This window comes from Bactrocera latifrons, unplaced genomic scaffold (genome assembly GCF_001853355.1).
Source record: "Bactrocera latifrons isolate USDA-ARS-PBARC rearing strain unplaced genomic scaffold, ASM185335v1 scaffold_162, whole genome shotgun sequence".
In the NCBI taxonomy this organism is placed as follows: Eukaryota; Metazoa; Arthropoda; class Insecta; order Diptera; family Tephritidae; genus Bactrocera; species Bactrocera latifrons.
Window position 1 is genome coordinate 306,355 of NW_017535097.1, and position 23,484 is coordinate 329,838.

Genomic DNA, 23,484 nt, shown 5'->3' on the forward strand with positions numbered 1-23,484 from the left:
TTGATTAAAATATAGTAAAGAAGTTCGCCTGTCAGGAATATTTTTTTTACTTGTACGTCTGACTTTAAGTGTCCTATGCATTTTTTATGTCCACCACTCCCCACTTAATATGATTTTGTCCGTTATGCCATTTACGTTTACAAGTCCTTTCCTATATATTTCACACGTAATCCTTTTAAAATGTCCATTTATAATCCAAAAAATCCATTAAATCCTGATTCCATCCAAATCATTAATAATCCCAAAACTCCATTCCATTCCATCCATTCCAATTAACGTGAATAGAGGGGAGAAAATTATAATATTTGATTAGTACAGATATTACTTTTGCTTTTTTATTAAATTTGCTTCAGTTTTTGTTTTYTGTGTATGGAAAATTACAATAGGTTGCATCTTCTTCGATACCGTTTAAATTACTTTCATTCAAAGTAGATGCAATTAAAATTCAAAAGAATTTACTGAATTCGGTTTAGAAATTTAAAAAAGTAATATTATAAGTGTTAAAATATTTAAAATAGAATGTTTTTTATCAAGTCATCTTGCCTTAAAATATGTAAACTCCATGATAAGAAAGCTTATGTATGCGGAAACTTTAATTTTTCAGTAGGTATGCTTATGACAGACCATACGTTTATTCGATGAATGGTATCGTATTACGAGTTGTTTATTTTATAGTGCAGTTTACAAGTTCGAGCGGGAGCGAGATCTTGACCTGGAGTATGAACGTCGGACAGGTGAATAAGTTGGTGACCCACGGCGACGACCACGTGGTGAAAAAGAGCGGGAWCTTCATGTAAATAAAGAGAAAATATTATTTATTCAGATACCCATAAAAAAAATATATATTTCATATMCATACCGGTCACCTCGTGGCCCACGACCACCACGATCGCCTTCACCGGAGTCTTCACGTACTCGTATATATGAGACTTCTCCCTTTAAATAAATTGTTGTTTATATCATATGAATGTTGAAATTAAAGTTTATCAAAATGTATAAAAATATAATTTTAAATATCTCCTATTATATTTTAGCTATAACAGATGCTGGCTGCCCTTCGTTTATAGCATGTAAGTAAGCGACTTACTTACCTCGTGAGATCTAAAGCGAGAGTCATCCAATTTTTTTATAGCATATTTCATATCTTCATGCCGTAAAAATTCAACGACACCTGTACCATCCTTATACGCATCAGCAAAACACACATCACCCGCTTCTCTCATATGATCTTTTAAATCTTGCCATGAGCCAGAAGATGGTAAACCAGTTACCATGACTCGATATTGTGAACGCTTGGTAGGTGGCCCACGACCGCCACCGCCTCCACCACCACCACCACGACCACCATCATTGCGATTACGGTCATTACGATTACCACGGAAACTGCCTGGTCCCCCTCCTCGAGGAAACTCTACACGCAATCTGTATCCATCATAGTCGTAACCATCTCGAGCTTTCACTGCATCCTCTGCATCTCGAGCATCTTCAAACTCCACAAATGCAAATGGCGGACCACGCCTGTTTTTTAAGTCGACAAATGTTACTTTACCAAATTTATGAAACAAATCCTGAATATCCTTTGTACGAATATCTGGAGGCAAATTCCCAATATAAATACGACTTTCAGTACGAGACATTCTAAGTTTGTTTTATTGAAGTTTTCCTCCGTCGTTTACTTCAAGTAAAAATATTTGCTTGTAATTTTCCAGACACGCGATAATGCTATGTTTTATTCAGGTAGTTTCCAAAGAATGGCGTATATCTGCAAATATATACAATGCGTAYAAAGTTCAATTTCATTTAAGGATAGTACAGAACAGGGTTACCCAGATGATTTCAATTCCAAACTATAAAAATGTAAATGCCGTACGTAGTWATATAAAAAAGTATATTTTAGTTTTACTTACTAACGAAAGTAATTTAAAAAAATTCACTTTATAAGTAAATAATTATTATTGTTCAATTTCATGTTATWGTTGTTCACAACTTGATTCGTTGGATCCTTCACAATTTACGCAATCTATTCGAATTCAATTATCACTCGAAACACACATTTTCATTGGATGGAAAACTTTAATTTGACGTTATAGAAACTATCATTAATTTTTTTACCCTACAACTTTATATTATTGTATTATGGTAGAGTTGGAGAAGAACATTCTTCTAAAATGTTTACGGCATCCCCACAAACAATTTTAGAACGCTAAATCCGGAAGTGCTAGCAATAGTACCAATAGATACTGTACATTGCTAATGTTTAGCAATTGATGTCTAGACATATTCCATGACATCCATTGCTAGCAATGAACTGTGATCTTGATAGTTTGACATAGCAGATTCCATTGATCGTATTTAATTATTGATGTCCATTTTTCTGTATAATAATAATTAATGAAACCCACTTCTACGGAAAAGTAGATTGCTACTTTCTACTTTTTCCTTCTTCTCGAAAATGTTTGTCATTCTCATAAAATTTTCAAGACCTCAAACACGCGCTATATAATGGCAAATACTCACTTAAGGAAATGTTAGCAATATACATTGCCTATGAAGATGCGGCGTTATGAAATTCCCAAAAATTTTATAACATTTGTACGCAAAACTTTGCTATCAGCTACGACTTGAATGAAAAATTTATAACAAAACGGAGTTTAACTTCGAAATATGAGAGGGGATTGTAGATGAGTACGTATATTTCAACTTGAATTCAATTTCTTGATCGTGTAGCTACGGGTTAAACTTGAAATGCTTCATATTAATCATTCCATTCCGTTTTGTTCCTCAATTTTAGATAAATATAAATGTTCGCCATTATTAGCATTGATTGTGGCATTTGTGTGAAKTGATTACTACGTGCTGTTTTGTTCATGACAAAAAAGTTTTTATATATTGCTTCATAGAAATATTAATATTTTACTGGTGTAAATAAATATCTATAAAAAACATGTCTCGCAGTGAAAGTCGCATATATGTTGGAAACTTACCTCCAGATATTCGAACAAAGGATATTCAAGATCTATTTCACAAATTCGGTAAAGTATCATTCGTAGATTTGAAAAATAGGCGTGGTCCGCCATTTGCWTTTGTTGAATTCGATGATGCACGCGATGCTGAAGACGCAGTAAAAGCCCGCGATGGTTACGACTATGATGGATATAGATTACGTGTGGAATTTCCCCGTGGTGGTGGACCAGGTAGTTTTCGAGGAAATCGAAATGACCGAAATAGAAATGATGGCGGCCGTGGTGGAGGCGGTGGCGGTCGTGGACCACCAACTAAACGTTCTCAATATCGAGTCATGGTTACAGGTTTGCCATCGTCTGGCTCATGGCAAGATTTAAAAGACCATATGAGAGAAGCGGGTGATGTGTGCTTTGCTGATGCGTATAAGGATGGAACAGGTGTTGTAGAATTTTTGCGCCATGAAGACATGAGATATGCAATAAAAAAATTAGATGATTCCCGCTTTAGGTCGCATGAGGTTAGTATACACCAAATTTCAAATTAAGAAGAAATATGAATATAAAATGTATAGCATAAACCATATTTGAATAACTCATAATTGTTTCATAGGGTGAGGTTTCATATATTCGTGTTCGAGAGGATAATGTTGAAGGCGATCGTGGTGGACGTGATAATCGCGACAGGTATGTAGAATTAATAAATATTTATATTTAAGATTGTTAAAATTAAAYCACCTTCATACGTAGGTCCCGGTCATTTTCTCCGCGCGCACGCCGCCGTGGTACTCCTACATATTCTCCTCTACGCCGCTCATATTCCAGGTCAAGGTCTCGTTCACGCTCAAATTTTTAATTTAATATTCTTACAAGTTTTTAAATATTCACACAAACTCAACCAAATAACTATAATAATTGGAAGAATAACAGAGAATAACATCCGAAAATTGATGATTTATGTGCCGATGATTATATACAATTATTCTTTAAATCTCACAAGTATATTTTGCGGTTTTGTTGAAATTTATCTCTAAAGTACTCAATACAAAGTGAAATATCTTATTTTTTCACAACTAGGTTCTCAGAAACTTACATTCGAACTTAACATAGTTACACGCAGTAAATTTTTGCGAAGAAATTGAAATATTTGTTATGAATTATTTTCCTATAAAACTAAACAACAACAAAACGTTTTAATAACCATACCTTTTTGATTTTGTTAAAATTTCTTAACTAATAAAAAAAAAAAAATTTGAATTATGTTATAATATTAATATATTTTTCTTCTTTCCGCTCTATTCACGTAAAATGTTATGGATGGAATGGAAATATGGATTATTGGGAGTAACTAACATGAAAATATGGATAGCAGGATTGTGAGGATTTGGATATTTATTTAAGGATGAGAATATATTTACTGCTGAACATCTATCTTAAGTGATATTTTCGCGCGGGATTTCATTTCTTCTTTCTATTCAACGTACCGGATTGCTGCTACTATATTTAATTAAATTTCTTCTGTAATATGCCGTAAGAGAATACCCTCTTGAATGTAGCAGCTTCCTGCGTTACACTTCTTATCTATCCCACTGTTTTCGCTTCGCTTATATTTCATACATTTATAATTCAATGGAGAAGGAACATAAAATTGATTATACATATTGTATAGGACAGGACAATTTATAGGACTGCGAGGGAGGATTATTAATTTTACCTTAAAAATTATACTTAGCTTTCAAATCAACAATGTAAAGTCTGCAATAGAGCCTTTAAACCTTTGAGTGAAAATTCGGATTAAACTCAAGGAAATAGACATTGCGATTGGAATTCATTAGTACTATCTTCCGTAATACTAGAAAGGAGTAAATTCGAAGTTGAAAAGCGCAAGCATTGAATTAAAAATGCCTTGGAATTGGTATGGACTTTTTTGTTTCAACAGTTCAGTACATTGGACGTCCTTAGGAAACTCATTCTGCTATAAAGGATTCAAAACATAACTTGAAAGGTCCCCATTTAGCCTAACACTTATCCACCACATCATTTGGATTTCACCATTATCTACGAAGTCAAATGGATTTTAGAAGAAAAGGAAAGGTCGAGGTATTTTTTTGTGTCATCATACACACACTAGACTTAAAAGGCTTCGAACATAAAATTWCTTAGGATTTTTGGATTTGTCTGACTGGTAAATATATTGCCCAATTACTTAACCAATATTTTGTTACGTTTTTACCCATTAATGCTGATTTTAATAAGCAAAAAACTTAAAAATCTCTACACCCAACACATTAATCTGAAGCGTGTATGCGAATTAAACTATTTTGTTTCCTATTACATTCTTAATTTTTTCCGAATTCGCACCTTCATTTGTTCAGAATAATCCTATTAGTCTCCTACATAAATTTKGACATTCTACGAATTAATATTACAGATTTTATTTCCTTTGTGAACAGCTTGGCGCAAACCTTTATTGCAAATTTATTCGTAATAACAAAAATACAATAATTTTCAATTATGTACCATATAAAATAATTTTTCATTTATGCAATAACTTCAAATATATTTTTAAATCATTTCGTAAATAAAACAAAACACTTATTCACAGCAACAAATTGCGCTTTTTACTGTTTCATAAACGATACTAGGTACTAAATAGCCGAAAACGAATGTGTAGAACAGAATGACAGCAAAATATTTAATGATCCTGAAAATTGAAGGGATCCCACCTATCGAAGGAAAGTATGAAAAATCTATTTTTGCTTTCAGTCAGAATTTTGCACCTTCAATTTTTGCCTTTTTATCCATGCGTCGAACTCCAGAYTTCCGGGTTAACAAGAGATAAGAACTGTATATGAAATCGAATACTTTGGTGTACTAGTATAAATACAATAGCTAAGCCACAACATATTCACTATTGTACACGAATGCTGCACCTAATCMATTATGCATTTTAGTTACTATTAATAATGAGAAAATTGTTGSAACCATAAATAATGCGTAAATGTCAAATATACTTCAAAACACAACCTACAAATTGACGTATTCGCATTAAAGTATTAAATTTGATTGGTAATAATTTTTTTCCTTAATAATTCAACSAAATGAGTTCACACAGTCGGACCTTGGTGATTTTCCAAAACCATGGYACAATATAATTTAGAACGAAGCAGAGAGACGCATGGTTTCCCACATAATTCCCACGACAGTCGGTTCTACGCACCGGATTTTATCCGGCCAAGGGCTGTTTTTTCGGCGCTCTAACACCGATTGGATCGGGATCAGTAAGTGTTAATGTTTTCCCACAATCAGGCTTTTAGGTAATGCACAAGCCAACTTTCACTTCATCAGGAAATCGAAAGCAGTAGACTTCACATTAATACCCAGGCTAAATACTGACTTGATTTTAACGAAAAACCCATACCAAAACCATAAATAATAAAATCATGAGTACTTATTTATATATTGCAAAATATTTTTTATTGTGACAGTTCAGCCAACTAGTTACCACATACTTAGTTTCGGTATTGTTTTACATACAAAATAAAACAAAAGAAATAAAGTACTCAATAATATTTATAAATTTACGCAATGTGCTGGTGGCTTCCCGGGTGTAATCGTATACATTACAAGTATTTTAAGTATTTTAAACGCAATCTTATGTTTACTTTTTTCAAAATATCAAATAATTTATTAACTATTTTTTTATGTTTTAATATAAGTTTTTTTTTTTTTTCTTTTTCGAATTATTTATTTACATAAGAATGTATGTATAAATTACTGGATGTTGTTTTGCCGTTTCTATAAAAAAAAATTTATTTTCGCAATACGAACGATGTAATGTATAAACATGTACAAAATGGTAGCATTACGAAAATATGATATATAAAAAAAAATCATAAACCCTTTACTTAGAAATATATACAATTACATATCTACAACTTAATTAATATTTTTTTCTTACTAGATACTAACTTTACTTGTGTATATATGCCAATTTTAATCGTATATGATAATATACTATTTCGACTTAGTGCTAGCATAGTTATTATTATACAAGTAGTTGATTAGATTTGGTTCGATCTCCAATTTTTGTTTTAGTATCGAACTCATCACAAACTCTGTTGAAACAATCGGACACTTTGGTATGCCCTGACGCGTCAAGTCCACACATAAATGCATATCATTGGGACACGTTACAATTATATATGACTCTGGCGATTGAGCATGTGTATCAGCGATTGCTTGTGATGTGCGTCGTTTTGCCTCGACTTTGCCACCGGATGCCTCAATCATGCGCACGATTTCAGTGCGCGACGGGAATACGTCGGGTGTTACAAAGAAATGTTTGCCAGCGAAGAGCGTATTTCGCACACTTGAATGCAGCACGGTATCTAGATGGAATTTTAGATTCTCATCGACAGGTATGTATTGTATYTTATACGGTTCTGGCGATAGGAAGCGACCCGCTTTGGCACTGTYCACCAACCAAGTTGACTTCARAACATAATTTACATGGCAAACGGCTTGAATTAGTTTGCAAGTGCGACTTTCTCGTGTCATAACCAAGAAGGTGGCTTCTTCTGGATTTTCCACAACAATACCACCAAGCGAACTGCAATAATTAAAAAAATAAGTTTTAATAACTTTCCGACAAGTTAATTCTAAACAAAATAATATTACATGGAATAATATTAATTAATAAATAATTTTCAAAATATSACAGTCTGATGTATTGATTGACAGTGTGATATATTTCTACTTACAGCACAGCTTTTTTCAGCGATTCTGGGTCGGCAACCTGCGAAAATATCACCTTCGGTGGTTTGTCATTCTGTGGGTATTCGATGCAAACTATGTTTTCAGGTATTTCTTCCTGATAAGGCGAAATTTTTTGACGCTTTGCCTTTTGCTCGGGAAATGGTTCGGCTAAAGAACGTTTGACACGTTCGTGTGCTTCCTGCGTTAGATTTATAGGTGCCTTCCATGCAGCTGATAATTAAAACATAAAAATAAGATAATAAATTGTACAGAAGTGGCAATAAAAACATTGAGCGAATATCTTTGTGTTCATAAATTCAATATGTCTTTACTTACACATCAATTGCGGTACTAGCGGATAATCGATTCTGAAGGGCGCCACCAGCGAATATTGCTGATACTTCTGATTTTCGTACTGCGACATTCCACTCAGATTTCCAATGCAAATATCTGCCAACCAAATGGCATTTACAATCGGTATATTCCATTCTTTAGCAGCGATGTATTTGTCGCCTTCGGGCKTCTTACAAATCAACACTGTGTTGTGTTTCGATAAATATGATGTGTATATGGCACCACATTCTTCTACCATTTGTTTAATGCGGAAACTCTCCTCACCTTCGAAACCGTACGTGGAAATAATATGCCTTTCCAGCGGCTTTTGATAACCGAATTGGCTGGGGAAAGGTAGATGTAATGCCTGCCATGGCGGCAGCAACTGTTTCTTGAAACAGATATCACTTAACCAGTAAGCGGTTATACAGCGCTTGGAGTCGCGCAAAGCCTGCATAACTACGCCATGACGTTGCGTGCGACAGAGCACATGTGTGACGCGTTGGCAATAGACGCGCTCAATGTCACCRCCAAATTGCCGTATAGTCTCCATCCAGATGGGTAGTTCATCGGCGTCAGTCTCGTCATATTCCACTATATAAAAGGTGCAGCCGACGAGAAAGAGATCAGGTGGCAACTTTAGATTTGGATTATGCCCGTAAAATTGCGGACGAGCTGGCGGCGGCATATTGGGGCGGCCCTGTATAAAACCAGCTGGTGTCATCACGCCTTGTGGCGTTTGCACCGGCTGGGTTTGAGGAATTTGAGCCACTGCAATTTGCTGCTGCACCCCGCCCGCAATACCCAAGTGCTGCGTATGTTGCTGAGAACCCGCTACAACAATTTGTTGTTGACCGGCACCCGRAGTCACAACATGTCCACCCGACGAAAGTTGAGTCTGCAAAAYCGCACCCGAACGTCGCAATTGCAATTGTTGTTGCTGAAGCATCATTAGCTCTTGCGGAGTGCGCGGTTGAGCGTTAGCCACCACGCTCTGTAACAGTTGCGTACCTGGTGGGATGCCGGGCTGTTGCAAAGCTGCATTATGTTGCTGTGTCATTAGTCGCAATCGCCCCGCAGCTGTGTCCTGCTGTTCCAGCACAACGCCCCCCGGTCCAATTTGCTGTTGTGGTGATTGCTGCGGTTGCTGCTGCTGTTGTAGCATGACACCGGTTTGCGACGCGTTGCCAGCGACTACCACTTGATGTTGTATTATTTGTTGCGGATGTTGTTGTAACGGTTGATCTGCAACGGGAGCACCGCTAGCTGATACAATCATGGTCTGTTGTTGCTGCATTTGAATAGCGCCACCGTTGTTGTTGCTCAAACGACTGTTCAGCATGTTCGCTAATGCAGTCTTTGTTTTCATGTTCATTTGCTGTTGTTGAGTTTGTTGCAAAACCTGCTGCTGCTGTTGCTGTGGAGTTCCACCTATTTGCTGTTGCGTTTCGGCCGAGCCCATAACCATCGGTCTCGATGCAAGTGTATTAATTATGTTTCCGCCAGGTGTTGTTGGTGTACTAGGTGTAGACGGCTGTTGTTCGTTGCCCATTGTGGTCTGACCGCCGGTGACCACTTGGATCCCGGGCTGCTGTTGTTGTGGTTGCTTTTGTGGTGTCAATTGTTGTTGTTGCAATTGTACTTGCTGCACTCGTAGTTGACGCTGTAGCAGCATTTGCTGATTGGCATCGGTTGCATTGAATTGGGGGACATTTGCTGATTGAGTCGGCTGTGGTGTTTGCGGATTACCAGCAACAATTTGTTGTTGTTGCTGTTGCGAAATCGGACTTAATCCGGGGGCTGCACCGGCGCGCACAACAACTTGTCGTGCACCTTGCTGTTGCAACCATTGCATTTGTTGTTGCTGCGTGAGACCTGCGGGCATTTGACTCTGCACAATGATATGAGTACCCGGTGTGGGTGCGCCTGCGGGTCGTTGCAACGCGGTACCCATTGCAGTGGACACAACATTTGGTGCACCTGGACGCGCTGGATATGGCACTTGCTGACGAAACATCAGACGCTTTTGATTTTGCTGTTGCAACTTTGCGATATATTCCATCTTCTTTACTGGGTCTAGGGTCATAAGATGTGCATGAGTCTTGTCATCGACTTGTATCACTTGCCGTTGGGGTTGTCCCTGCAATGCGGTGGTACCAGGTGGTAGGCCCGGTTGTTGCCATTGTCCCGGACGTACAGCACGTATGAATTGCTGAGGGGCTTGTAAGTTTCCCAATGAAGAGTTCGTTGCAATAATCTGTGTACCACCGACCACTACTGGAGACTGGGTTGGCTGTTGTTGCATTCCAGCGGGGTTCGGCTGTTGTTGTTGTTGTTGTTGCTGCTGCTGCTGTGGCGACCAATGTGGTTGCTGTTGCTGTTGTTGAGGTGAACTTTGTTGGATAATTAATTGCTGATGTTGCTGTTGGGCTTGTTGTTGTTGTTGTTGTTGTTGTTGGGGCGATTGACCAGCTGCAATTAATTGTTGTTGAGATAACTGTTGTTGCTGAATAACGACTGTTTGTTGTATTGGTGGCTGTTGTAGTATAATTTGTTGTTGCTGCTGTTGCTGTTGGGACGGCGCTCCCTCCACTGAATGCTGTTGTTGTAATGTTGGCTTCTGCTGTTGCAATATTATTTGGTTCTGCATATTACTGTTAGCAGGTATTGTCATCATTTGCTGTTGTGGAGACTGTTGCTGATGTTGTTGTTGTTGCGAAGCTTGTGTTGGCACAGTTTGCTGCTGTATTATAATCTGTTGTTGAGGATGTGGCTGTTGCAATTGTTGTTGGCCCACAATTATTGTATTTTGTTGTGGTTTACGTTGTTGTAATTGTATTTGCTGTTGTTGTTGCTGTATATACTGTAAACGTTGAGGATTATTGATAACTTGCTGATTAATTACAATTTGTTGTGGTTGCTGGGGCATGTTGCCAGGTTGATGTTGTTGTTGTAGTGGAATTCGCTGTTGTTGTGGATTAAGTATGACTTGCGTTTGTGTTATCATTTGCGGCGATTGCTGTGAATGTTGGATTTGTTGTTGTTGTTGTTGTTGTTGCAACATACTATTAGACCCATCAGTCCCATCTGCGGATTGTTGACGATGCGTATAGATTGGAGGAGGTTGCTGCTGAGTCTTAAGAACTTGCGTGGGACTTTGGGGAATTTGCTGCAATTGCTGCTGCTGATGCTGAGGGGATTGCTGCATTTGAATTGTTTGTTGCTGTTGTTGTGGTGATTGCTGCATAGGATGTTGTATTATTTGTTGCACAATTTGGGGTTGTGCTTGCTGTTGTTGTTGTTGCTGAGCTGTTAAATTTGTCTGATTAACTATAACGACGTTCTGATTATGTTGATTTTGTTGTAATATCTGTTGTTGTTGTTGCATACTGAGCTGTTGAAACTGCTGTTGACTAATAATAATCTTCGACTTGTTTGAAACCGTTATTTGCGTAGGGGTACCGCCAATACCAATTTGTTGTTGTTGTTGTGGTTGCTGCTGCTGCTGATGTTGCGGGGATTGTGATGGAATTTGAATTTGTTGACTTATTACCTGATGCTGTTGAAGTTGYTGTTGTGGTGTGTTCGATTGCTGTATGTTAGGACTCATTATTTGCTGCTGATAATTCGTTGAAATACCAGTCACCTGCTGCTGTTGAATAATTTGGGGTTGCTGTTGTTGTTGYTGTTGAACAATTTGCKGTTGTTGTTGTTGTTGTTGCGGCTGCGACTGGGACTGCGGTTGTGGCTGCAGCGTTTGCTGTATGATGCATACTTGACCCCCTGACATGGTCATTTGTTGCGGTTGACTAAATTGCATTGATGCCGGTTGTTGTTGTTGCTGTTGGGCCTGCTGCAATTGCTGCGGCTGAGGTGACATTCCCCCGATTAACATGCCAGATGGCTTCTGTTGCTGCTGCTGCTGTTGCTGGACGATTAACTGCTGTTGTTGTTGCTGTTGCTGCTGTATATTTATCAAGTGTTGCTGTTGCTGTTTGTGTTGTGATTGTTGCTGTTGTTGTATATTCATCATGTGACTTTGTATTAGCTGCTGCCCCTGCACAGTGGATGTGTTGATGACATGTCGTTGAGCAATTATTTGGTGYTGCTGATTGTTGGGATTAACCACAATTTGTTGCTGTACCTGAGGTTGTTGCAATGGCGATTGCCTAGCTGATTGGGGCTGTTGTTGTTGAATTTGCATGTTTTGTTGTTGCTGTTGCTGCTGCTGCTGTTGTTGTAACGCATGTTGCTGTTGTAATGCCTGTTGTTGTTGCAGTGCTTGCTGTTGCTTCAAATGCTGTTGCCGCATTATTAATGATTCGTGATTTGGACTTGGAGCTGACCGACTGAGCACTTGGGCCACCTGAACGGGATCAGTTGGGTCTATTGGCTTCATCTGTTGTAACATCTGTTGCTTTGTTTGTTGTGTGGTTGGTGTGGATTGCTGTGTTTGTGGTGACTGCGGAGCAGAAATATGTTGTGGACTTTGTTGTTGTTGAGCTTGTGTAATCCGCTGCGGTTGTTGAAATGGTTGTAACGTTTGTTGTTGTTGCGGTGACATCATTGACTGATGCTGGGGTGAACCCATAGCTCCAGCTAAACCTTGCGGCTGACGCTGTTGTCGATTTTGCATTTGCTGACGCATTTGTTGTTGCTGTTGCTGTGGTTGGGGTGAGTGAGGCGGTGGCGTCATTTGAAGAGCGGGTGACTGCCGTGGTGATTGTGGAGGCATCATGCTACCACTATTAGGGACGTGATTTTGCTGTTGTTGCAATGAAGGTGATTGTGATTGTGGATTTTGATTTAATCGGGGAGACTGTTGCATTTGTTGCTGTTGTTGTTGTTGYTGCTGTTGATGTTGCTGTATTTGTTGTTGAAATTTCTGTTGTTGTTGTATTAATTGTTGTTGCTGATGTTGTATTTGGCGCTGTAAAGCCTGTTGCTGTGGTGTCAAACTCTGCCCATTTTGTATATGTTGCTGAAGTTGCTGCTGTTGTTGCTGAAGAATATTTTGCTGGTGTAATATGTGTTGGTGTAACATTTGCGGCGACATTTGCACTGTTTGTTGTTGATGAGGTTGCTGAGATTGTGGGGACATCGGTATGGTGACATGTTGCGGAGACTGATTGGGTGGCTGAGGTGTGGTACAAGGCGTTCTAGATGCCGGAGTATGTCTGCCACTTGGAGTTTGCGGCGTCCGCGGTTGTGTTATGTTAACACCAACAGCTGTTGGTGTTGRAGTGGGAGTGCGTGGGTCGGGCAGCGGCGGTGGTCCACTTGAAGTGGGTGTAGATGGAGCGGTACGGGGTTGAGGAGGAAGATTAGGATGATTTGGTGGTTGTGGCTGGGGAGTTCGTGGTGTTTGTGGTAATTGTTGATGTTGTATTATTTGAATGTGATGTTGAGGACTCTTGAGATTTCTCTGTTGTTGCAAAACATTTCCTGGAACCATTTTAGTTTGGCTCTGCTGTTGCAGTTGAATTTGCTGCTGGGCCACAACATTTGGTACTATTTTTTGTTGAACAATTATTTGTTGAGGTTGTAAAGATGGTTGTTGTGTACCACCTAAAATTATTTGTTGTTGGTGTTGTTGTTGCTGTTGTTGAATATTACGTGGGCGTACAAACACAATTTGTTGTTGAGGATGTAATTGACTTTGTAATTGAGTATGTTGTTGAGGTTGTGATTGCACTTCCGTTTGTATTTGGGAAACAACAGGATTAGTATTTAATAAAACTTCGGGCAGTTGATTGTTCTCATTACATGAACTGTTTTCCTGCAATTGGGTTGCGGGGGGCTTATTTAAATCTTCTGCTGAATTTGTACTTGTTGATGGAAGGGTAGGTGGAATGGCTGGTAATGGTGGTAAAGAAGCTTGCAACTGCGATTTAATATTAGCAATGCTTTCCGCAGCATCGGCATCATCTACACTYGCACCGATTGTATTGTCAATACTACTCACAATACCACCCATATCATCATCATCAAATCCTAATATTGTAGATAATGTTTGTTCCACCGAGTCAACCATACTGCAATCAGATGTATTCGTAGTTGTAGTTGACGCAACAGGAACGGAGATGGGCATTTGTGTTATTGGTTTTGTTGCAGAAACGTGATTGTATGATGTGGAAATGTTTGTCAATTTAGGTACAATTTTAGGTTGGTCTACAATCTTGAGCAATCGAGGGTGGTAACCATCACAACTCAAAATTTTACCCTGTTTTAAGCAATCCAATACCCAGTCAGGGCTAACAATATTTACAGCTCCCTTTGTTGCACGATTATAAGCATTCCCACCTATACTGCCGCATATTAAGTGTGTAATACTCGCGTCGGCTGCGGTATTGACTTGAGCGCCATGAAATGTAAGGATAGCGTACAAACATTTAAAATCTTCACTTGACAAATTTGTTACTGCGAATTTAAGTGATTTGAAAAGGCGTTGCGTGCTTGGATCAAATGCTTTTGTTGACGCTAAACGTCCCAACTTGGCACTGTGTACTATCCATTGATCGGTAACTGGTATAACATTATAGAGATCCAAGTTCATAGCCAATTCTTCTTCAGTGTAGTTTGGTGCACACACCAGATGTGTAACCACATCTGATAAAAAACGTTTCGATTGGGCCCCACCATTTTTAAGCAGTTTTTCAACCTGTAATCATAAATAAGTACGATGTATTTATTTAACTAATAATAACCTAATATTAGAAACACCCTGTGGTAACTTGGCGCTCCAAATGAAAAACTATAACCAACTTGCTATCCGACAGATAACAAAGCGGGTATATAGCTCCACATGCATTTACCTACCTCTTCATCTAAATTTCCATCAACGAAATATCGTATATTCGCAAATAAATTTCCACTTATTTTCAAATTTTCCATATTTTCAAACACATTTCACACAAATTATGCATTCGCTTTTCTTTTGTTTTCCGTTTCGCACGTCTTCGTGCAGCGCTGTCGAATTTCGATCGCGACCTGCTCATTCACAATTCTACCAACTTGTAATACATAGCATTAACCACTTATTTTCGCTGTGTGCGCTATAAGATTATGTTCTGATTTATACCAATTGCTCGGGTAGAATCAAATCAGTGATTGTAATATTTTAATATCAGTTGTTCCATAAAAACACAGCAATATGAAAAGAAAGAACGCCACTTGACCGATTGAAGAGAAAAACTWCAAGATTTCACATGAAGTTAGCTTCAGTTAAATAAGCAAGCCGAATTGCCAGACGTTATTCAATATTCATCCCAATTAGAATTTCAATAAAAATAATTAGGAATCCATTTTTTAAAGTTTTATGTGTATTTGTGTACAATATTTATTTTATTCGGATATTTTATATTGTTTGAAAAAGTCAAGAAAACTAAAAATTAAGCGCTGAAATTTGTATACCTGGCAGCATTTTTATTGATTTTCGAAATTTATTATTTTTGTAATGTCAAATAAATTTGAAGTACGGCAACAACAAATGTACAACAAAAGTTTCCTAAAATTTTAGCGTCTTCAACTCGTAGCAAAATATTTGTGTTTTCTCCCCCATATACATTTTACCGAAACTTGAATAAGTTAATTTATTAAAGCAAATTGATAAAGAAGTGAATTGTGATATGTGAATTTAACATTCGCTTTGTTTTTATTTCAAAGATTTCTTTAAAATGTCGAATGCCTGTAGCTGTRTCAAATAATATAAATTATGCCAGAAATTACTTAAATTTTTATTGGAATCAGTTTCTGTCTGGTTCGAAATACACATAAATTTCTACTTAAAGAAACATTAGCTACATTCTACAGTGCAAAACATTCAAACAACACAAAATTAGTCAATATGTCAACTTACCGTGGTGTAAATTTTCACGATTTGTGTAGGGTCTGCACGTCCCATACAGAGCAACGTATCAGTATATTTTCAGCTGATGGAAAGAGCAAAAATCTTTGCACTAAAATAGCCGATTGCCTGTCTTTGATGGTAAGTTTATAAATATTAAGTATGTGACACCTTAAAATTCATTGAACTTAATATTATTATAGGTTGACGAAAAAGATCGTCTCCCGAAGGTCTTATGTGTAACATGTTTGGGACAAGTGGAGGAAATCTATAAATTTCGAAATATTTGCAAAAATTCACAAAATGTGTTGAGTGATTGTTTGAAACAAGCTACGCAACATAATAGCGGGAAGATTTACATAAAAGATGATATTGCAACGAATACTGGCAAGAGTATAAATGTAGTGTGCAACAACACATCTAATATTCGGTTGAATGGTTGCACACCATCCACATTAGACGTCAGCAACAACCCGCAATATACAGCAATAACACCTCAGCAAAATTTTTCTAACTTTGGCGCAATTTCGACTAACAATGAGGTGCTTAACTCGATTATGCAGTCGATCGGCATACAAGTAATTCTTAAATGTTTTCAATAGATATAAAAGTATAAAATATCCAAACTTTACTTATATTTTTAGCAAACAACGGTCGCTAATCAAGCAGATAAGCCACTCATACAGGAATATACCATAACAATGGATAGTAAGGGAGCATTGAAGACTGAACCTGTACCGTACAAATCCGCTGTCTCTTATACACATCTAGATGTGTATAAGAGACAGGGAATATACCATAACAATGGATAGTAAGGGAGCATTGAAGACTGAACCTGTACCGTACAAATCCGATACAACTCCAGTGGCAAACTGTTTGCAACAGCCGGTTCAACAGCAAAGAAAGAATCTCTCTAAGGATTGTGATCACAAGTAAGTAAAATAATTRAAAAAAATTCCAACAGCAAATTCTTTAAAATTTTTATATTTTCAGAGCAATAACTGAGTTTCTTAAAATGAAACCAAACATAAAAGTCACTCCATTAGGAAAAAACAATAATAAAAAAATAGCAGAGCAACAACAACCGCAGCAATTGCAACTCCAGTCATCACAAATCATAAACCAACAAGATCAGCACAACAACACGCAGCATATTCATATTCAACAACAGCAACCCCTATCGCAATCCACAACAGCTGCCGCCAGTATGCAGTTACAACAATTGCAACAGCAATTGCAACAATTTCAATTACAACAACAGTTGCAGCAACAATTACAACAAATCACATCTCAATTACAACCACAGTCTACAATAACTCTTGGYCCTCCACCTACACCTGCCGTGGCGACAAGCCCAAGCAAAAGCAAAAAGCCTAAACTAAATTTCGTATTAACCTCACCTCCTTCACAGACACTTACGGCTTCATTACCACAACTATCAATGAATGCTGGAACACAACCCCCACAAATACAATTACAACTKCAAGCACCTCAGACACAATCACAGGCTACTGCGGCGACACTGCTGTCAAACTTGGCACCATTTTTACAGCAGCAGTCAGCACAAACGCTCAATTCGTCGAACATACTGCAAACACCAACGCCATCAACAACACCCACAACCYTAGTAACATCGCCGAATAAGTGTTATCTTCCTATAACTATCAAGGACGAAAATTCGGATCAACAAATTGTGGCCCATATAGATGCGAAAAACTTTATGCTCCCTACAACATATCAATTACAAATGAAAGTACAGCCACAGATCGCTACCGTAGATGGACAGCCAATTATGCAATTGGCACCGACATCTATACCTGCCACTCTGCAGTTGGCGGCATCAGCTTTAAATAGCCAATCMTTCCAAACGATAACGGGTAATATGCTGCAAACAATTCCAACAACTATACAATCATCACCAACACAACAACAGCAGCAGCAGGCACAGRTGCATCAACTTTCACTGAAACAACCAGCAGCGCATGTAACCTCCCAACAAATAATACGGCCGGTAACACAGTTCACTAACGACGTGGCCACTTCGACAAATGAACAAATAGAAGACTTTGTGCTGAATAAAGTGGATAATAATAAACAGATGGAAAAAGTGATAAAACAACAGAAATACAGGCTTTCACAGCAGGCTAGTAGTGGCAATATTGAAATAACACCAACAACAAATTTCAGACAAGAAATGCAACAAGTGACAAAACAAAACCAACAGCAACAWAAACAACAAAAATCAAACCCGCAGCAGCAAGCACACGACTCGCAAAAAGAAGAACAACAGTTGCAGGCACAGAAGCAACTACAAGATRTGGTAACATTACTAAGGCCACAGTCACAGAACGACGGAACGGTGCAGCGCGTAACAAACAAATCAACAATGAAGACACAACACCAAAAAGCGGCGTTGCAACAACCACCACCGCAAGCAGCAAAGCAAACGAAAATACCTATGTTGCAGAAAAACGATGTGACAATYAGCCGAATAAGCAATACTGCGCAAACTCAACAGCAACAACAAGAGCAGCAGCAAGCCTTATTGAAGCTTCTGCCTGCATCCACACTGGATGTAAAATCGAAAAACGCAAACGGCGTTGGGACGCAAATACAGCAACAACAACCTCAAATGCAATTTACATCAAAACAGCAAGATACTCAAATACCGAATGCTCCGTCCACCCAAAAGATAATGCGACAGACAGAAAACGTTTCATCARTACAATCTCAGTCCCACTTTTACACGCAACAAAAACAATCCTTGAATACAGCTAACGATACAGCTGCAAATGCAAGACCTCCACAGCARCARCAGCAGCAGCAGTTTTCTGCGAATGCCACTGAGAAAGACGATACGAAAGTGAAAACCGAAGGTGTGTCCGCGCACGGTGTCGGTCCCAACGGTCTGGAGTGTAGCCAATGTGGACGCGTCTTCAAGAAGAAAGAGCATCTGACTCAACACGTTAAGCTGCACGCCGGCTTACGGCCCTTCAAGTGCAAGGAGGAGCAATGCGGAAAGGCATTCAGTCGTAAGGAGCACCTAATGCGTCATGAAATCTCACATTCAGGTCGAAAACTGTTTAGTTGCGACGTGTGCCATAAACCATTCTCACGTAAAGATAACCTCAATAAGCATAGAAGGTGGGTAAACTTGGATTTGTTTCAGTGTAATCAGAAATAATAAATATCTAATATATWTCATACAGAATTCACACAACTGGCACAAACCTCTATAACTGTGAAACATGCAACAAACAGTTCGCTGTGCGCGCATATTACGAAGAGCATAAGCAGATGCATGAAGATGCCGCATCTGCTGGCATCAGAAATTCAAATCAAAAGGTATTTGTTTTTGCACAATTTTAACAATTTAAAATATTATTGATTTTTCTTTTTTTTTATTGTAATAGAATGAGAAAACAACAAATGGGTCTAACACCATCAATACGGATGTGGCTGTGCAACATTCACAAGTTGCCAGCAGAGAGCAGCAACAAACGCAAATGCTGCAACAAACTCAGCAACAGCAAACGCAACTGTTGCAACAAGCGCAGCAACAACAAACACAATTGCTACAGCAATCGCAACAAAATCAACAACAAACACATTTGCAGCAGCATTCTCAACAACAACAGCAAACCCATTTGTTACAACACTCTCAACAACAACAACAACCTGAGTTGACAGCTATACCACCGTCATTAATGTCAACGAGTCAACCCCCAACACAACAAATTCAAATAGTTCAGCATCAAGCGGGCAACTCACAATTTCAGCAGCAGCATCAACAACAACACATAATGCAATTACAATTGCCGGCAGTTGTAGGTGCACAGGATTTAGCAGGCAATACTATTACCATAACACAGTCGCATGATCCAACATTGAAAGCTACAATCGGCAGCCATGATGCGACTGTACTGAATCTGCCTTCGTCACTGGCGAACCTCATGCAACTTAGCCATGCACAGTTTGTAAACACAGCCACTGGTCAAATAATGGGTCATATAAAAATTGAGAAATGATTAGAATTACAAGAATTTTAAAAGACATTTTCACAAGTCATACTTAAAATTAAAAATTATTTTAATGATTTTTTTGCTACTTACATCACATTCAAAATGTGCGCATATGAAATACTTAAAAGCTCATTTAAATAGAGTTTCCAAGGAAAACATGTTATTTTTTATTTAGATATATTTTTTTACCCAATTGTTAAAAACATTTGTGGAATATTTACACCATTATTTATTAAGACATAGTCTTAAATCACATTTTACATTTGATTTTACTTCATACCCTTATTTTTTAATTTGTTTTGGTTTTTAATTTTTTTAATTAATTTGGATTTTAAAATTTTTTAATAATTTGGCTTTTGAATTTTTTTATTAATGTGGATTTTAAATTTTTTTAATTTATTTGGATTTAAAAATTTTTTTTTATTAATTTGGATTTTAAAAMATTTTTAATTAATATAATTAAATATATAATATGTACGTATGAATACTATTATTCATTTGCAAAATTCTTAGCACTCAAATTATTATTATGTTAAAATTTTCCGAATTCGCTAGTCATTTGARTAATACTTTTTTTTAGCATAAAAGCAATTTGAGTACTCAACTTCGGTATTAATCGTAAGTCATTAAGTAAACTCGTTTTAATTTTAAATATTTTTTATATGAATGTACATATATAATTAGAACAAGCAACTATGCAGGATGAACTGAACTGAATTTTATGAATGCTATAAAATAACAGATACTCATGCATGTACATATGTATTTCAGATATATGAATTACATAAACTAATTGTAAAACTTATTATATTTATTCATGTTCATATAGTATAAATAATAATATTATAGATCCGTAGAAATGAAATGCCATAAAATATTTTAGTATTTAAGAAGACACATTTAAAATGATTAATTTTGTAAATCTCTGTCATGTTCATATTATATGAATGTAAGCAATAAATCCCGATCATATATGTACGCTTGTATGTATGTATATGTGTTTTAGAAAAGACTTKGTGGCTACACTTTATTATTGTATATAGAGAAAACGTTATAGTTTATACGGACAGATACACCAAATTATGTAATTTTGAGGTTATGTGTATGAAGTGTGTTCAAAAGAGAAGGGAAATTTTAAAATTTCGCGAATTGCACGAAAAAACCATTACCTTCGGCTACAATAAAGAGATAATACAGCTTCACAGCTTCACAGGTGCATATCTTATAGCATAAAAGTGTGTAAAAAAATGATCTGTACATTGCTTTTGATCGGTCAGTTTGGACCGCAGCGGTTCGAGCTGAGCTACATATACATACATACATATGTGTTGAGATTTTAACATTTTGAATATATCTAATATTTTTCGTTCAGTTTGTGGGCAGCTATATGTATGTTATAGTAGTCCAATGTGGAAAATTGTTTCAGAAGCGAATGATTTTATCGAAGCGTTGCTATTGAGTAATATCGCATTCGATGGAACGAGATATATGACGTCAATGTCGTAATTCAGCGAATTAAAAGATAGCGGCTACGCTGGCTAGGTCATGTTGTCCAAATGGATGAAAACACTCCAGCTCTGAAAGTATTCGACGCAGTACCCGCCGGGGGAAGCAGAGGAAGAGGAAGACCTCCACTCCGTTGGAAGGACCAGGTGGAGAGGACCTGGCTACGCTTGGAATATCCAATTGGCGCCACATAGCGAAAATAATAATCGCGTAAGCGGTGTCTACGCCAATTAAGAAGAAGATATATTAAATATAGTATGGCTATTAATGCACCGTTGTGTACCTAAGTAAGTGGAAATTCTTTACCTGTAGCCATGTACTGAATGTTTGTATGGTTAAGTCTGTATGTTTATTACTGTGAAATTCTGCGAGGTGGAATGCTAATATTTCAGCCAATTCTRTAAACAAAAGCTTGCTGATTTGTGTACATATTTATGTGTATATGTATATGTACATATATAGATTTGCATGTGCCAGCTTGACTATGAATTTACAGTTTCCATTTGGCGTTAAAACTGGAGTATAAACATCGTACATTCGGCTGTAAACAATTTAAGATTTAGAACAGAAAATTTATTATGGAATAAACAAAAGAAATCACAAAACCAAAAATTGCAAAGTAACARTATATGGAAAAAGTATTAAGTTTTAGGAATGGAACTAATACCACTAAAATAACTTTGATTTGACGTTACATACAATGTTTTGAGTGTTGAGCAACTACCTCCATGGAATATATATCACAAATCAAAAATTATAATACAAACCGATTTGTAGACATTTATACATATATGTATGTATATGTATGTACATATAATCCCACAAAAAAAAAAAAAACAAAAATACATCAGTATCATTTGCGTAATAACATTTATAAGGCAAGTTTTATTTTGAACTTTTTTATTATTAATTATTTTGTTAACGAAACATTTTATTTTTTCTTTTGAATTATTACATACGTTTATATAAAATTAAATAGCATGCAATTCACTTGCAAAGATACACAAAATCATTTTTTATACAGTATAAATACGTTAAATAATTGTATACAAATAAATTGTGTTCCATAATTATAACAACTGTTAATTTAAATGCACTCGTTTTTATGAGCAGTTTATATGTGATTTTATTAAGAATCAATAAAAATTTTTGAGCATGTTTTAATTATCGTTTTTGTCTCGATAATTATAAAAAGAATGTCAGTTATCATTTATATTTCCTTTTTAATTTTTGTAATTATAAATTGTTTTCTCCATAAATAAATATTACATATGAATAATATGGAATATTGGCTTCTTTTGAGTGCRTGGTGAAAATGGCGTATTAGAACTACATAAACGATTATAATTATACATACATATATAATCTCAAATTATTTGAAAATTATTACCGAAAACTATTATAGAATTTAAAAAAATACATGGCAATAGTTCTTATACAGTATTTTAAATGTATTATTACTTCTTTGCACATTATTTAATAACATACATATAAATTACAAACAATTGTTAACCTGCTAAATCTTAAGCTTTCTGACCACATTTTAATTGTTATATGGTTTTTTTGCAACTTGAGTTTAATAAAAACTAATTTCTAATGACATATACAGACGTCAGAAGGACGGAAATTTCACTCTTTAGAAAATTTAGATTTTTCTGTATAACATTAGAGTGGTTGAAAAATTTTTTTAAATATTTTTTGCTTTCAGTTTTTCCTAACGATCGTAATTTTGCAATTTAAATTCTTTTTATTGAGTTATAAAATTCATAAGAAAAAAAGTTGCCTTCAAAACAATCAAATTTGACCGTTTATACATTTCAAACGCTCAGACTTGAGAAAGAATTGTWATTGATCTGTTTTGAAGAGCAGGCAATTTTTTACAAAACATATAAAAACAAATAGTTTCATTTTTCCAATTGGTTGTATTCGAGGTATTATTTTTCTAACTGATAATAAGAAAAAAAACAAAAAACTGTCAGGCGTTGGACCTCTTCGTAACAGTTAACAGCTCATAATTGGAGAGACTTGCTTAGTGGTATCTAAGCAGCTATTATTCAGA

The 23,484-nt window shown here is 36.7% G+C and overlaps 4 protein-coding genes across 4 annotated transcripts; 2 read left to right on the forward strand and 2 right to left on the reverse strand.

The window, feature by feature from the left end:
* Positions 1 to 304: 304 nt before the first annotated feature.
* LOC108966501 (serine/arginine-rich splicing factor 1A-like) lies at positions 305 to 1,775 on the reverse strand. The gene is made up of 3 exons (XM_018929430.1): positions 1,092 to 1,775; positions 860 to 936; positions 305 to 787 (listed from the first exon to the last, which is right to left on the reverse strand). Exons 1-3 carry the CDS (start codon positions 1,635 to 1,637, stop codon positions 682 to 684), a joined length of 729 nt encoding a protein of 242 aa, XP_018784975.1. The 5' UTR covers positions 1,638 to 1,775; the 3' UTR covers positions 305 to 681.
* Positions 1,776 to 2,805: 1,030 nt separating this feature from the next.
* LOC108966511 (probable splicing factor, arginine/serine-rich 3) lies at positions 2,806 to 4,118 on the forward strand. The gene is made up of 3 exons (XM_018929452.1): positions 2,806 to 3,481; positions 3,574 to 3,647; positions 3,711 to 4,118. Exons 1-3 carry the CDS (start codon positions 2,945 to 2,947, stop codon positions 3,814 to 3,816), a joined length of 717 nt encoding a protein of 238 aa, XP_018784997.1. The 5' UTR covers positions 2,806 to 2,944; the 3' UTR covers positions 3,817 to 4,118.
* A 2,605-nt stretch (positions 4,119 to 6,723) lies between these two features.
* On the reverse strand, positions 6,724 to 15,232 carry LOC108966512 (protein split ends-like). The gene is made up of 4 exons (XM_018929453.1): positions 14,871 to 15,232; positions 8,055 to 14,712; positions 7,724 to 7,949; positions 6,724 to 7,572 (listed from the first exon to the last, which is right to left on the reverse strand). Exons 1-4 carry the CDS (start codon positions 14,943 to 14,945, stop codon positions 6,978 to 6,980), a joined length of 7,554 nt encoding a protein of 2,517 aa, XP_018784998.1. The 5' UTR covers positions 14,946 to 15,232; the 3' UTR covers positions 6,724 to 6,977.
* Positions 15,233 to 15,570: 338 nt separating this feature from the next.
* On the forward strand, positions 15,571 to 20,134 carry LOC108966500 (putative uncharacterized protein DDB_G0271606). The gene is made up of 7 exons (XM_018929429.1): positions 15,571 to 16,038; positions 16,101 to 16,475; positions 16,542 to 16,642; positions 16,746 to 16,829; positions 16,891 to 19,041; positions 19,107 to 19,242; positions 19,311 to 20,134. Exons 1-7 carry the CDS (start codon positions 15,898 to 15,900, stop codon positions 19,923 to 19,925), a joined length of 3,603 nt encoding a protein of 1,200 aa, XP_018784974.1. The 5' UTR covers positions 15,571 to 15,897; the 3' UTR covers positions 19,926 to 20,134.
* Positions 20,135 to 23,484: the final 3,350 nt, after the last annotated feature.